This window comes from Geotrypetes seraphini, chromosome 18 (genome assembly GCF_902459505.1).
Source record: "Geotrypetes seraphini chromosome 18, aGeoSer1.1, whole genome shotgun sequence".
Classification (NCBI taxonomy): Eukaryota; Metazoa; Chordata; class Amphibia; order Gymnophiona; family Dermophiidae; genus Geotrypetes; species Geotrypetes seraphini.
Window position 1 is genome coordinate 26585407 of NC_047101.1, and position 16171 is coordinate 26601577.

General features: G+C 46.7%; 1 protein-coding gene and 1 non-coding gene across 2 annotated transcripts; both read left to right on the top strand.

Annotated features, from left to right (window-relative positions):
* The first annotated feature begins 774 nt into the window (after positions 1 to 774).
* Positions 775 to 4573, top strand: PURA (purine rich element binding protein A). The gene is made up of 2 exons (XM_033926881.1): positions 775 to 1904; positions 3748 to 4573. Exon 1 carries the CDS (start codon positions 1004 to 1006, stop codon positions 1874 to 1876), a length of 873 nt encoding a protein of 290 aa, XP_033782772.1. The 5' UTR covers positions 775 to 1003; the 3' UTR covers positions 1877 to 1904; positions 3748 to 4573.
* A 5379-nt stretch (positions 4574 to 9952) lies between these two features.
* On the top strand, positions 9953 to 10071 carry LOC117351928. Its single transcript, XR_004537528.1, has one exon. It is a non-coding gene; the product is annotated as a 5S ribosomal RNA (ribosomal RNA).
* The last annotated feature ends 6100 nt before the right edge of the window (positions 10072 to 16171 follow it).

Sequence of the window (16171 nt, forward strand, 5' to 3'; positions counted from 1 at the left end):
GAAATCGCACGCTGGCACTTGCTGCACTTTTTAAAACCGGTGATTGGCCGGGACATAGGCCGGAAAATCGACGCTGCAATGTCGAAAGAGGTAGGCCGCAGCCACGAGGCCGGGCCGGCCGAACCGCCGGAAGAAATAATTTTGAACTTTTTTTTTTTTTAAGAAAGCAAAGTAAAGTTGAATTCAAAGAAATAAACCAAAACGCGGGTAAAGAAGGCAAAGAAAAACTGAAATTCAGTCAGCGCAGATTGAAGATAACTTCTCAGCTCCGCGGAAAGAAAAGAACTGAGGAGACACGCCCGGTACATCGGGCGGGAAGGCACTGGCGCATGCGCGGTGCGGGCATCTCGAAACTTCTGAGTTTCTTCAAGCAAGACATGCTTGCAAGATGTCCGTATCGGGGCTCTGTCGGATGACATCACCCACTAGTGAGAATACCTGCCTGCTTGTCCTGGGATAATGGGTACAAGTGGATCGATTTTTTTTTTTTTTACTCCATCAAAAATGACAATGACAAGGAGATACTTTTAAAACCAATAGGAGGATATATTTTTCAGTCAGGCTTGAGGGATGTGGTTTACATAGCCAGTTTAAGAAAAGGTTTGGCAGATTCCTGGATGAAAAGTCCATAGTCTGCTACTGAGCTACGTGAAATGTCCAATCCCACAATTGCTAAGGCTGGAGCTGTTTTGTTGAAGTCTCGAAAACCGAATCACATAGGCAACCAGGGGGGGGGGGGCAGAGGGTAGGAGTAGCCCAGTGGTTAGCGAAAAGCTGGAGCTCTCTGCGACTCCGTTAGTTGTGGTGGAGTTGGGCGTGCAACAGCATCCAAGTGACTCGGCCGCGCCGCCGGAACTAAAGCGCGTTGCAGTCTCGAGCACGGTACGTTTGCCAGGTGCGCCGCCACATCTCGCGAGACTTGGCGCGCCGGCTCCCCCGGACGGACGGACGGTCGCTGAGGCTGGGCGGGTCGGCTGCAGAGGCGGCGCGGCGCGGGGCGGTCATGGCGGAGCGAGACAGCGGCAGCGAGGGCCTGGGCTCAGGCGCCAGCTCTCTCGTGCCGGCGGCGGCGGCGTCGGGCCTGCAGCACGAGACGCAGGAGCTGGCCTCCAAGCGCGTGGACATCCAGAACAAGCGCTTCTACCTGGACGTGAAGCAGAACGCCAAGGGCCGCTTCCTGAAGATCGCCGAGGTGGGCGCGGGCGGCAACAAGAGCCGCCTGACGCTCTCCATGTCGGTGGCCGTCGAGTTCCGCGACTACCTGGGCGACTTCATCGAGCACTACGCGCAGCTGGGGCCCAGCAACCCCGAGGCGGCGCAGGAGGAGCCGCGGCGCGCGCTCAAGAGCGAGTTCCTGGTGCGCGAGAACCGCAAGTACTACCTGGACTTGAAGGAGAACCAGCGCGGCCGCTTCTTGCGCGTGCGCCAGACGGTGAACCGCGGGCCGGGGCTGGGCACGGCGCAGGGCCAGACCATCGCGCTGCCCGCGCAGGGCCTCATCGAGTTCCGCGATGCGCTGGCCAAGCTCATCGACGACTACGGCGTGGAGGAGGAGCCGGCCGAGCTGCCCGAGGGCACCTCGCTCACGGTGGACAACAAGCGCTTCTTCTTCGACGTGGGCGCCAACAAGTACGGCGTGTTCCTGCGCGTGAGCGAGGTGAAGCCTACCTACCGCAACTCCATCACGGTGCCGCACAAAGTCTGGGCCAAGTTCGGCCACACGTTCTGTAAGTATGCCGAGGACATGCGCAAGATCCAGGACAAGCAGCGCGAGAAGCGGCAGGCCGAGCAGCACGCGGCCGCGGGCCCGCCCTCCGCCGCCGCCGCCGACCTGCTCGCGGCCCCGGGCGAAGGCGACGACGACGACGAGGATTGAGAGCGCGAGCCTCGACCCTCCCCCTCCCGTAAGCAGCTGCTAAACCAAGTAATAACACGGTCTCTGAACTCTTTGAAAGAACTGAGTGTTTATTGCCCCAATTAACCGAGAACTTTTCTACACCTTTAAGCTATTATTATTCTTCAAGTGTTTGCTGAATTATATATATATATATATAATATTATATATATATATATATATAAAAAGATAAGTCCTTTTTCGTGTGAGCTAACATTTGACTTTAGCACAACAAAAAGATATTTTAGAACACGTAAACAATATTTTTAGTTTTTCTTCTCATTTTGTTACCAAATTTCAACCTTACACGGAGGTTATTCTAGTATATTTTACACCCTATACTTGTGATTAGAGATGTGTGCATATATGTGTGCGCCTGGGTATTTGTGTATAGACATAACTATAGACACTATTTTTATAGTTATTTATATACACACCCCCATAATACACACACAATAAATAAAATATATATTAAAAAAAAAAATATATATATATATATATATATGAGGGCTAGGCATGCTGTGTGTCTGAGCTTTGTCTAAATGTTATGCAGAAGTTTGTAGAGTTAAAGGTACGTAGGTTACGGTAATTCACGCAAGGTAAACAATAAGTGCTCTCTTTTATACAATATGCATTGCATTTGGACCTTAAAAGTTATAAAATGGTCAGTGAAACTTCTGTGAACATGAAGAAATTATTAAAAAAGACATTTAAATTAAATTTGCTAAGTTGTGATTATTATGATTTAACCAAAGCAAATAGAGAAAAAAATAAACTTGCCCTGCCCATAGTATTTTTCTGCACATTTTAGCTGTTATCACTGTTGTTTATATGACATGTACTTGTATCATTAATAAATATTTTTTTATCGATGTAGAAAAAAAATTAAAGTACAGTACTTAAATAACTAGCAGTAGTTTCCACTAGACCTGTGTTTGGGCAATAGGGTTTGTCTTTTTTTATGATCCCTTCCAAACTGGCACTGTCTGAGAATCTGAAACTATACTAGGGATGGGTAGCCTGAAGATTATTTCGTATCATTTCTGGGATTGATTGAGTTTTACTCATTTTTGTGTGGCCATTTTGTCTTGGGAGCAAATTTGTTGGATATACTCCTTTCCTGATAGTTTGCATATGTGCTGTGGTTCAAATGGGTACACTATTAGGAAAAGAGTGTGCCCTTTTTGCAGTGGTGTGCATAAGAATAGCCTTACTGCACTATTGGCAAACAGAATAAAAATGAAATGTATTATTTCCCTTGTTTTCATTCATTAATGACATTCCCCATGTTGTTGCAAATGACAGCCCATTCATATTTTATACTAGTTCTAAGGGTTGTTATAACATGTAGCACAAGAAAATGGAACCTCTTGAGCCATTTATGATATTTCATTGCTATATAATAAACTGTCAATGCTTTATAACAAATTTCCATGTACAGAAGCTATGATTCTGGTTTTCTCTAGTCTTACGTACAATTAGTTGTGATGCAAAAATAAAACAAACATATATCACAAGTGCATTCTTTTGACTGGCAGGATGCATGCTATGTAAACGAACAGCAGCGTTCACCTGTTGGTGTTTTTAATGTATACATTAAAGTAAATAATTGTAATAGCTATTACTGTTTTTACTTTTTTAGAAATGTGTATTTATATTAATAATTTATTGGTGCTCTATAGTAAAATATATTTTTATTCTTGAAATGGTGCACGAGTCATAACTAGTAAAGAAAAACTATACAATATTTGAAAATTAGCATTCCTCAGGGAGTGGATACATAAAGCATTTTTGTCCAAACATATCTGTGATGGAATCTGTTGTTGTGTCTGAATATTTTTCTTTTTTTACAGAACTCTAACCAAGAAGTGAAATTTGCTGTATGAGAATTATAGAGAGCTTCCATCTGTAGGAACAGGAAGTACAGTGAGCCGCTTCTCATTGGTTGTAAAAGATCAGCCTAGTGAGGTGCCAGCAGTTGCCTCAAGCTAGGGATATGTGGTTTGTATTTAACAGGTTGCGATCACTATTTTTGGATGTATGGTTAGACTATCACATTTTTCTATTGTATTCCGTGGGAAATTCATAACGCATTTGCTTTTATTCTAAATAAGAAATAAAAATAGTTGAAGACGTTAAACAGAACTGTTATCTTTATGCAGTGCTTGAATGCTTTAAATTGCTTCCTGGGATGTATTTTTTTCACAAATTAAGCATCTGTAATTTATAAAGCACATTTGATCTTTTTAACCAACTAAGTTAGTTTTTGTTGACAAGTTGTATGTTTATTGTAAAGCATACAGGCTGCAATTTCAGTACTTGTATGAGTTTGGTAGGTAGTAGAACTTGCGTTAAATTTTTTAGTGAATCATTTTATTATATTGCACAAATTTCCTGATATTTGTGAAGTCTGAATTGTGATAGTGTTGCTTGATTTTAATGGCAATTGTTAATCTGTCAGTTTTCATCCATTATTATAGAATTCATGGGGGCTGTAAGCTTCATAAGTTCTGTTCTCAGGAAGGTTTTGTCACAGGCAACCATTAGCTTTATACTCTTACGTTTGTGTCAGAGTTCTGTGAAACTAGTGGTATTTGCCAGTTCAGATATGGGAAGGTAAGGCATTTTAACTGCTGGTCAAGTACCAGCACAGATTTGTATCATCCAGATCTTCAAACTGCCAGCTAAATATACTTTTTTTTTTTTTTTGCTGCTGTTAGGTATGTCAGAAATTTTTAAGGAATAAGTACTGATTTCTTAATCCTTGGGCGCTGCAAACAATTTAATCCTCAGAGATACATACTCTTTGTAGTAAAGTGTATGTATTCAAGTGAATGTTTAATAGGTATGCAGTAATTTATTCTAATAGCTTTCCTTATGTATGTGTCAAACGTGAATTACAATATTTTTACTCAAGCTTTGTTTTTGAGAAGTATTTGCTTGATGCTAGTGGCTGCAATTAAAAAAAAATCCCTGCCTTTAGTATGAGTTCTGGGATGCTTAAAGCAGTGTTTTTTCCCTTCTTACCCCAATTGCTGCTGGAGTGGAAGTTGAAGACTGATGCTGGCCTCAATCTGGTACATTTTTATTTTTAAAAGGATTCACAAGTTGCAGAACATTTGTTTTTTTCATAGTTGGCAGTAACACTCATTTCATCTTTTCTTGAAGTAGCCTCTTGTTTTCTGATACAATGTATACTCCTTCATTTTAAAAACAATCTGTTTCCAACTACTTTATATCACTGAGCTCTGTGTAGCATGGAAGGTGTAACCCAGTGGTTAGAGCAGCAGGATGAGAAACAGGGAAGATAGGGTCAGTGGGGGTGGGGGGTCTGCCCCGAGCGCTGTCTTGGAGAGGGCACAGGCACCTGTCCTTCTCTGCATTCCCTCCATTCCTTCCCCCCCCCCCCCATACCTCAACGTTCCTGGCAAGAGCAGCAACCCCCAGGCTGCTGTTACGCCAGCGTTGGCTCTTCCTGGACCCGTGCCTAGGAAGTGACATCAGAGGAAGAGCTGATGCTAGCATGACAGCAATTCAGGGGTTGCTTCTCATGCCAGGAACGTTACAGAGGTACGGGGGAAGGAGCGCCTCCACCGCAGGCGCCTCATTACGCCACTGACTAGGGTTGAAATCCTCCTCCCACTAATTCCATTTGTCTTGGGCAAATCACTTCATACTTTATCACCTCAATCAAAACTTGGATCATAAGTCCCATTGGATGTACTTTTATATATAATTTTCCTTGAGCTTAAAATCAAAAAGGTGAGTAGTTAAAAATAATCAGTGATGGCTGCAGGGAACATGATTATTTGAAACACCAGCTTAATTTGTCGCAGTCATGAGTTTTTCAGTTCTCTGAGAGGTGCCTTTTCAAGCTATGATTCAAACTTCAACCCGTGTGGAAGACTTGGACATCAGTGTGTATTGTTAGCAAATAATCCTAAGTGAAAAGCCCAAGAGGAGGCATGAGAAGTTCAAAATATGCATTGTTTATAAAGGCTTACTGGTTAGTATTATTCTGTATCCAAATTTTTGACACTGTCATTAATACATATCCCACTGATCCTAGACAGTATCACCTCTAACTTTCACATAACATTTACTTTTGTTATTTCACTCTATTTTTACATTTTCTTCAGGATCTTCAGAAGTGCCAGTAATAGCCAAATGTTTTCAATGGCTAAGTACTTGTTCAGCACTGGCCTTGTCATGAGATCCATACTATTTTGTATGTGTATAAAGTGCTCTGTGCAAATTCTTTATATAAATATTAAAACTTTATCGTTCAAACTTGAACTTATCTTTGTTTGTTTGTTGTTAGTATCAGGAAGGGACCTGTCAGTTCTCCGACATGTTTCAACTGAAGGCTATATCAAGAAGAGTCCCCTATAGCACAAAATATATTTCCTTAGCAAAGCAGCAGATGAATCCAGAGACCAATGGGATAGCTCACTTCTACCAGCAGGTGGAGATAGAGAAACTGATTAACAGGTGTACTTATTTGCTGGCACTCCTCCTGTCTCATCAGTATTCTCTATCTCCAAGCAGGTGGAAGTCGCTATTCAACTAGCTCCTGGATTCTGGCTGTGGCTGGAACTTTATTACCTCCTGTTGAGATTTTCTCTTCAGTGAGACTGCCATTCTGTTTCTCCTGTTGAGATTTTTCTCTTCAGTGAGACAGGGGTGTCCGGCTAATCGGTGCCGGCTTTAGAGGTTACACTTGGGCCCCCCCTTGTCCCTGCCTCACCCTCCCTCCAATGATAGAGGGTCTGCCCTGGTCCCTATTTTTCTTCTTTCCCATTTAAAAAAAAAAAAAAGGGGGGGCCTACACAGCTGACTTTTTGCCCTGCTCATGCTAGGCAGCAGGTGTTGCCGGCGTCTACCAGCACTATCCAGTAGATTGTGAGTATGTGTTTTATTCTACTGGTCTCTGAACTTTGTGGTTATGTAAGAGCTGTGGGTTTTTGACTATGGCAGTTTTGTTTTGTGGTGGAATATGTTTTGGTATCAGCTTGCTTCAGTGAGGTAGGTGGCCTCTGTATTCTTGCGCATAACTAAGGAGCGCTTCTTTTTCTTACCCTAGCGCTTGTGCTGTGGGGTTGGTAGTTTCTGGGACATTGTTTCTTGATACTGCCACGGCCCGTGGGTAAATGTAACTGTGTGGCTATCGATATGGCCGCAAATTGTGAGGACGGCTCCGGGTGTGTTATACATTATCTGTAATGGAGCTGAATCGTTCTATAGCGCGGGTGGTGCGAGCTTGTGCTCCCCTACTGTTGGGAGCCATGCGCCTTTTCCCCTTTCCTCCCCGAGGTGTGTTTTGCATTTTTTATACGCTTCGGCTATGGGCTCCGAGTCCGGTGTGAGCGGCAATGTTCTAGGAGCCGGCCTATTTTGGAGCGAAACAGTCCGAGTTTGGGTCGCCAGCACTGCAATACTCGGGGAGTTATTCTGGGCGGCTGCCGTTCTCAGCGCGGGCCTCGCCGTCTGCTTTGCGGAGCGGTGTGCTGCGGTTTTGGCTATGAGCTCCCGGTCTGTTTTGTACAGCGCTGTTGGGGGAGCCAGCCGGTTTTGATTCTGGCAGGAAAGTGCCCGCGCTTGGGCCCCCAGCGCCGCAGGGTTCATTGACTCATGTCCTACAGCTAACTTAAGCGTGTACCGCGGCTTATTTTTGTTTGAAATCAGCTGTGCCCCGTATTGCAGTGCTCCATTTGCTGTGGTGTTTGTCCACATGCTTCTCTTAACAAAAAAAAAAAAAAAAAAAGAATAGGCAACTGGTTGTTATTGGGGGCTGTACATTTATATCTCTAGGCACTTCCACATTAAGTTTCTGCCCTGAGTTTGGCTGCCTACGCTTGGTTTTGCTGCCTTAGGGGTTAGCGAACAGCAAGGTGGAGTAGGTGTCAAGGGCGTGCCAGTGTATCATTCGTGTGGTTCATTTCTTCACTCGGGGTTCCGATAACGTGCGGCGATGTTGGAGGTTTCCTTAGGCCTTCTGCCTGGGTGCTGCGTCCGCCTGCTTGGGCTCTAGACTGGTTTCTGCGGGGTAGTTGCAGGAATTCCGAGTTGAGGGTCTCTCTTGAGGCCTGATGGTTCTTTTCTTCTTGCTGTGGGCCAGCTTGTCTGTGAAAACCTGGTGGCGCAAGGGTTGTGTGCTGGGTTAGTAACAAGGAGCTGAGGTTCAAGCCCCAGCTAAGGAGTAGAGCTGATATGGCTCCAAAAGAAGAGGCGAAGGTTCAAGTCTATTTAAAAAAAAAAAAAAAGCTAGACGGCCTTCCGCTCTAGAAGCATGGTCTAGTGGCGGCTGATCCCTAAGGGCAAGATCCTCTGCTTGCGAGGTCGAAGGGTAGCTGGCACTGTATGCCCAATGAATTCTCCCCTTACGCTCTCTTTTGGAGTGGAAACCTGGTCTGTTTTCGGCCAGGTACAGCTCGTTTCTCTGGAGAGGCGTATGCTGCTTCTGGATTACGCCTGGTGCGCCTTGTCTTTCCTTTGCTTGCGTAAAGCTCAGGCAGGTTGCTGAATGTCCTCATGCTCCCTTTCACATCGCAAGACGGTGTTCTTTTTCCAGGTTGACAGTTTTCTCATGAAGGAGTAGTCGCCTTACTGTCAGGTCAGGGAGCTGTGAACTTTTTTCAGGATGCTTGCACCTTTGCATCCTCCTCACGTTTCCAGAGTCTCTCTGTTTTGCGTTTCTCTTTGAAGTGGGGCTGGTCCTCGGGACAGTTCTTAGGGTACCACTTAATTAGTGGGTGGCCAAGATGGGGGCTTTGGGCAGGCTGGATTCCATTCGGCTGCATTAGTTTCTCAGGGTTACCCATTTCTGCAGTCAAACGGGGAAGATATTTACATTTTCTCTATGGACTCTGAGTCAGCACTAGGTTGGCCTGCCTCTCTCGGAGCAGCGCTTTCGGTTTGGGCACATTCCATTTCACCTACCCAAGGGTTCGTTGGCACTGCCAGGCGATTTGTCTGATTTATGCGTGACGGCCTGCTTGATTCGGACGACTTCGTCGGGTCTTTTGACTGACACGAAGCGGGTGGTTTCTTTTCCTCAATTCTTTACATGCGCATCTTCATATTTGCAGTGCTCTTTTTTCCTATACTAGTTATAGGTATATCGGGTTGATGCTGTTATTCTTATAGGAGAGACTTGTATTTCTTTCCAGAGCCTTGAGTGTGGAGTCTCGATCTCAGATTGGCGTTCTTCGCTTACCATGGCTAAGAGTATGGGATTCTGTTCAGGTTCTAGCATCCATATTGCTGACCCCTCTGGGAACCTCGGCTTGCTTTCCCTTCTAACGCTCAGCAGCCGCTTTTATTCCAGTGGTTCTCGGTATCTCTGGGCTCCTATTAGTTGCTAGGCTTCTCCTGCATAGCTTTGTATGATTTGGGGGGCTCAGAAAGATTGTCTTTCCAGGGCATGCCTCGGTCTTTCCTGGACTAGCTTATGACCACCAACTATTCTGGACAGTCGGGTTGGGGGGCTCGGTGGCTTCCATCCTCAGCTTCAGGAGTCTGGTCTTCAGAGGCGACTAAGTTCTGGTTCCTTCTTCTACTCTTGAGCATGGTCAGGCTTCCTTTCTGGAGCTTCAGACCATTCTTCTGGAATGCCGCTGAGGGCCCTTTCAGTCAGTATTATGATGGGGGTGTTTCTCTGCAGCTTGGGCAGTAGGTGATGTACTCAGTTGCCAGGTACAGTGGTTGTTCTACTTCGATGGGTGGACCCTCATCTTTCTATTCGGTTGACCGATCATTTTTCAGGTCAGGAAAAGAGTTTGGTTAGTCTTTCTCTCTGTGAAATCTGAGCATAACCCATTTATTGGATGTTACTGTGTACAGCACTGCGTACGCTCTAGAAGTGTAGACGTTAGTTATAGTGATATCTTCTACATCCTGGTTATTGGGAATTTTGGCTCAGGTGTTCCATTTTTTTTGTGGTGGAAATAAGATCTCCTGGAACTTGACCTCATGGCCTCGTCTCACAATTCCATGCTTCCTAGCTTCTTAGGCGGGCACAGGAAGTGGGAGTTAAAGGGGGTAACAGTGTGGCTTCTTTCTTACAGCCATACCACCCTGAATGTGCCCGATCCCGTCTGATCTCAGAAGCCAACCAGGATAGGGCCTGTTTAGTACCTGGATGGGTGACCACCTGGGAATACCAGGTGCTGTAGGCTTTAAAAAAAAAAAAAAACTCCTCTGGTTTCTCTTTTTCACTGTTTTCCCCTGGCTGATGATAGCTTGGATTTGCCATCTCAAGCTCGCTTTAGGGGCACAGTATTGGTACAATCTCTGGCTTGGCTGCGCCATCCTTGCTATGTGGATCTGTTGAGCCTTTCGACAGCCGGACTGAGAAGTTTCCTTTGATCTCCGACTTTGCTCTCCTTGATTGAGATCAACATGGATATTCATACTACTTGGGTATTACGACCTAGCTTTTGAGCAGTCTTGACTGGCGTGTGACGGTAATGCGAAGCAGGTTGTTTCTTCTCTTATCCAGGCGCTACAGACGTCTTCTCCTGTGGCTTCTGCTTCCTTTTGGAGGTGTTTCCTTTCTTGAATACTTCTCAACAGTTGCACCCTTCCTGAGTTCCTTTTTAGCACAGGTATATTGCCGATGGCATAGCGTTCAATTCCCTTCAGCTTCAATTACCATTCTTGGCTTGTTACAGGAACTAGGTATATGGCCCTTCGCTGACTTCTCAGCTTCCTGTAGTTCAGTTCCTAAACAGAAGGCGGTATATTCATGCGCCTCTTAGAAAGCCCGGTTTGATGTAATTCATTCATATACTTCTTCTAAGTTACCGATGGCTTCATTTAAGCCTTGTCCTTTGGGGCTCTAAAGAGCTGTGCGGTTGACCATGGGATTCCTCGTGGTCATGGCTTCAGCTTTGCAGTTGCGATGTTGCAGGCCTTGTTCAACGGGGATTCCTATTCCTTATTTCCGTCATATGGGGTGTCAGTTCGGATGGTACCACTATTTCTTTCTAGGGGGGGGTCATCCTTTCTTTTACATCATGCTCGCTTTTCCTTCCTTCTTCCTGGAGGGAGATAGTGGAAGCAGTACTTTTATTCACTGCATTTTTTGAAACGTAGGTAGTGTTCTCCGCGAGATCGGTTTCTAACAACTGTTAGTGGTTTATATCTCCTTTTTGGGATTCTTCAAGGGATGCCTCAGGCGTATGGCGGCGTCCGATGCCTACCTCGCTCAATGGTCCAGGAGGACATTCTTTATACTTGCCTGCTGGCAGGGGAGCGGGTGGCGATTAAACTTCATGACCATTCCGCTGGAGCGATGGCTGCTTCTTGGGCTCGGCCCAGAGGGTTTTTGCCTTGGAGGAGATTTGTCTCACGGCTAACTGGTCTTCCGAGAGTACCTTCTCTCCGCGTCTCTGCATGGATGTGCGGGCACATGCGATAGGTTTTTTTTGATGTTTTGGTCGTTGCGAAGGCGGCGTTTGCTTCCCACCCAAATTAAGGATTGCTTTGCTACATCCCATTGGTCTCTGGATTCATCTGCTGCTTTGCTAAGGAAGGTAAAATTATGTTCTTACCTGTTAATTTTCTTTCCTTTAGAAGCAGCAGATGAATCCAGAGCCCCACCCTTTCTGATATCTGGTTGTCAGTTTTTCGTGTACGGCTTTTAGTGATTGGGTGTTGTTCGTGAGGTGTTCTGGGAAAGAAGTTTTTTACATGCTATACCTACTGATGGTTAAATGTGCTTGGGCAAGGAGCTATACTGATGAGACAGGAGGAGTGCCAGCAAATAAGTACACCTGTTAATCAGTTTCTCTATCTCCACCTGCTGGTAGAAGTGAGCTATCCCATTGGTCTCTGGATTCATCTGCTGCTTCTAAAGGAAAGAAAATTAGCAGGTAAGAACATAATTTTACCATATTTATTATGTTATACTACTAATATAGACACTGTGCTGTTTATTATTCTAATACAACCTCAGAATCCATAGTGCATTAAGCCCCATTGTAAGTTCACTCTTTTTTTTCTTCTGTCTCCTCTTCCACTCCCTCAGTATATCTTTATTTTGGCGTAGCCCGACTTTACTACAGGAAGAGGCGGTCAGAGCAGAATGCGAATGAGCGAGTCTGCAATTCGCAAATCACGAATTCGCGGGGGAATACTGTACTGTGAGGTGAATTGGGGGAGGTATGAAATTCAAAGCTTTGAGAGCTTCTGCATGTCCTCCTGTGTTCCCCCTCATGAAAAATCCTAAAATCACCAGTTTTGAGGTTTATTTAATATTTAAAAAAATTGCATTTTGGTGCAATTTTCTTAATGGTGGCCATCTTGGATTTTTAGTGATCTTTTTTTCAAAAGCTTCCGGCATCTCCAAAACTGAAATTTTTGCCTCAAAACGTACTGTACTGTGAGGTGAATTGGGGGAGGTATGAAATTCAAAGCTTTGAGAGCTTCTGCATGTCCTCCTGTGTTCCCCCTCATGAAAAATCCTAAAATCACCAGTTTTGAGGTTTATTTAATATTTTAAAAAATTGCATTTTGGTGCAATTTTCTTAATGGTGGCCATCTTGGATTTTTAGTGATCTTTTTTTCAAAAGCTTCCGGCGTCTCCAAAACTGAAATTTTTGCCTCAAAACGTATTGGAATGGAATCCTTGGGCTTTTCCGATGTGAATTCTTACCAGGGTTGTGCAAATTTGGTGCCTAAAGCTTCTTCTTGTGTCCTGTGCCACTGGCCACATCCGGAAGAGGTGGCAGCATCCAGCTTAGCTTCTCCCCTGTTGAAGGATGATTCTACACTGCAGAAGCTGGAGGTTTTCTTTGAATTTATGAAACATTTGTGGAATAAGTTTCAAAGCTGGCAAACACATGAAGTGTTTAGGGAAACACAATTAAGAACATCATATTCCAGATCAAGGAATTTAAAAGAAATTTTGAGCCCATCAGAAATTTACCAGCAAAAACATCAAAGCACACTATAAATGTGGGTAATGTAACAGTTGTGCAGTCATGTTACAAACTACTTCCTTCATAAACCCCGTTGAAGGGAGAAAATATAATCAAGCACTTTACAAATTGTAACAGCACTTATGCTATCTACATTATAATGTGATCTACGTAGGGGAAAACCATTCGAAGTTTTAGAATAAGGTTAACGAACACAGATCTACCGTATTTTCACGCAAATAACGCGCACCCGTATAAAACGCGCACACGGGTATAGCGCGCAGAAATCACGATGATATGTACAAAAACTTTGGTATACCGCGCTCACGGGTATACCGCGCATGCTGCCCGACGCTCCTTTCGCCCGCCCTGACTTTCCGTGCACTGTCCCCCCTTGAAGGTCTGTCCCCATCCTGAAAGCCTGATGCCCCCCCCCGACGTCCGATACATCCCTCCCCCCGAAGGACCGCCGACTCCCCAACAATATCGGGCCAGGAGGGAGCTCAAATCCTCCTGGCCACGGCGACCCCCTAACCCCACCCCGCACTACATTACGGGCAGGAGGGATCCCAGGCCCTCCTGCCCTCGACGCAAACCCCCCCCCCCCCCAACGACCGCCCCCCCCCAAGAACCTCCGACCGCCCCCCCAGCCGACCCGCGACCCCCCTGGCGACCCCCACGACCCCCCCACCCCCCTTCCCCGTACCTTTGGTAGTTGGCCGGACAGACGGGAGCCAACTCCGCCTGTCCGGCAGGCAGCCAACGAAGGAATGAGGCCGGATTGGCCCATCCATCCTAAAGCTCCGCCTACTGGTGGGGCCTGAGGCACATGGGCCCAACCCGACCATGTGCCTCAGGCCGCGCCCCCAGGTGGGACCTAAGGCTCCAGGGCCTATTCTGATTGGCCCAAGCGCCTTAGGCCCCACCAGTAGGCGGAGCTTTAGGATGGATGGGCCAATCCGGCCTCATTCCTTCGTTGGCTGCCTGCCGGACAGGCGGGTTTGGCTCCCGTCTGTCCGGCCAACTACCAAAGGTACGGGGGTGGGGGGGTCGTGGGGGTCGCCAGGGGGATCGCGGGTCGGCTGGGGGGGCGGTCGGAGGTTCTTGGGGGGGGCGGTCTTTGGGGGGGAGGGGGGTTTGCGTCGAGGGCAGGAGGGCCTGGGATCCCTCCTGCCCGTAATGTAGTGCGGGGTGGGGTTAGGGGGTCGCCGTGGCCAGGAGGGTTTGGGCTCCCTTCTGGCCCAACTACCAAAGGTACGGGGTGGGGGGGTCAGGGGGGTCGCCAGGGGGGTCGCGGGTCGGCTGGGGGGGGCGGTCGGAGGTTCTTGGGGGGGGGCGGTCGTTGGAGGGAGGGGGGTTTGCGTCGAGGGCAGGAGGGCTTGGGATCCCTCCTGCCCGTAATGTAGTGCGGGGTGGGGTTAGGGGGTCGCCGTGGCCAGGAGGGTTTGGGCTCCCTTCTGGCCCGATATTGTCGGGAAGTCGGCGGTCCTTCGGGGTGGGGGTGCGAGTGGTCCTGCCGGGGGGGGGATGTATCGGACGTCGGGGAGTCGGCCGGGCAAGAGGGCTTGGGCTCCCTCTTGCTCCGATCGTGGATGCGGGTGCGGGTGGGAGCGCGTGCGAGCGGTCCTGCTGGGGGGGTGAGTCGGGCGGGGTGGGAACTATGTTTTAAAACTTTTGTATACCGCGCTCACGCATATAACGCGCGAGGGGTATGCGCGGTAGGTAAAAACGCGTATAACGCGCGCGTTATATGCGTGAAAATATTAACAGGGGCAGAATGGAGGCTCCATTGACAGCACATAGCATAAACAAGAAACATTGCTTCAATGAGCTAAGATGCTTTATTATTGAAATAGTACCGTAATTAAGAACAAAAGAGGAGGCAATCGTGACAAGAAATTAAGACAAATTGAACAAAAATGGATATTCAGACTCCAATCCCTTGAATAATATCAAGTGGAAAGCATTCATATAAAATTGCAACAGTTCACACAATATTGTCACAGTTTATTTACCCAATAGCTGCAGTTCGGGCTAGAATGGAGTGAAATGATTGGTCAGATCAGAATCGAGGTTTTTTTTTAAACTCAGCCACCATTTTTTCATTAATAAGTTAGAAGCAGGGCAGTGAGCAGTTTGCTCAAGAGTGTAACAGCCAGGTACCAAGTATCCATTTCTGTAAATGTATAACAAGAACTTCAATGGTGTTATAGAAATGTATGGTTTAGAGAAAAGTTGAACAGCTATTTTGACCATACAAAACCAGCATCTCTTATTAATTATTCATGCACAGACAAAAAAGCACAGTTACTTACCGTAACAGGTGTTATCCAGGGACAGCAGGCATATATTCTCACATGTGGGTGACGTCATCTACGGAGCCCCAGCGCGGACAGCTTTTCAAGCAAACTTGCTAGAAGTTTCAAGTTTGCACACTGCACCACGCATGTGCTAGCCTTCTTGCCCACTAGAGGGCGCATCCCCACCTCGTGGTCCTCAGTTCCATATCATAGCAAAGAAAGCCATCCCCGGGGAGGTGGGCGGGTTGTGAGAATATATGCCTGCTGTCCCTGGATAACACCTGTTACGGTAAGTAACTGTGCTTTATCCCAGGACAAGCAGGCATGATATTCTCACATGTGGGTGACCTCCAAGCCAACCAAAAAAGGGCAGGTGGGAGGATGGCAAATTATGAAAACAGATTACGTAACACCGACTGGCCAAACCGGCCGTCGCTTCTGGACAAAGTGTCCAGACAGTAGTGGGAGGTGAACGTATGAACCGAAGACCAAGTGGCAGCTTTACAAATATCCTCCATAGGCGTAGAACGGAGGAAAGCCACAGAAGCTGCCATCGCCCGGACTTTATGACCCGTAACACGACCCGCAAGCGGGAGACCAGCCTGAGCGTAGCAAAAAGAAATACAAGCAGCTAACCAGTTGGACAAGGTGCGCTTTGAAACCGGGTGTCCCAAACGATTAGGATCAAAGGACAAAAATAATTGAGTAACCTTCCGATGAGACTTGGTACGTTGGAGATAAAATGCCAACGCCCTCTTACAGTCAAGGGTATGAAGCGCCGCCTCACCAGGATGAGAATGGGGCTTCGGAAAAAACACCGGAAGGACAATAGACTGATTAAGGTGGAAATCAGACACAACTTTAGGTAAAAATTTGGGATGGGTGCGGAGAACCACCTTATCATGATGAAACACCGTGAAAGGAGGATCCGCCACCAAAGACTGTAGTTCACTAATTCTACGAGCAGACGTGAGTGCAATCAAAAAGACTACTTTCCAAGTAAGAAACTTAAGGTGCGACTTGTCGATGGGCTCAAAGGGAGGCTTCATAAGCTG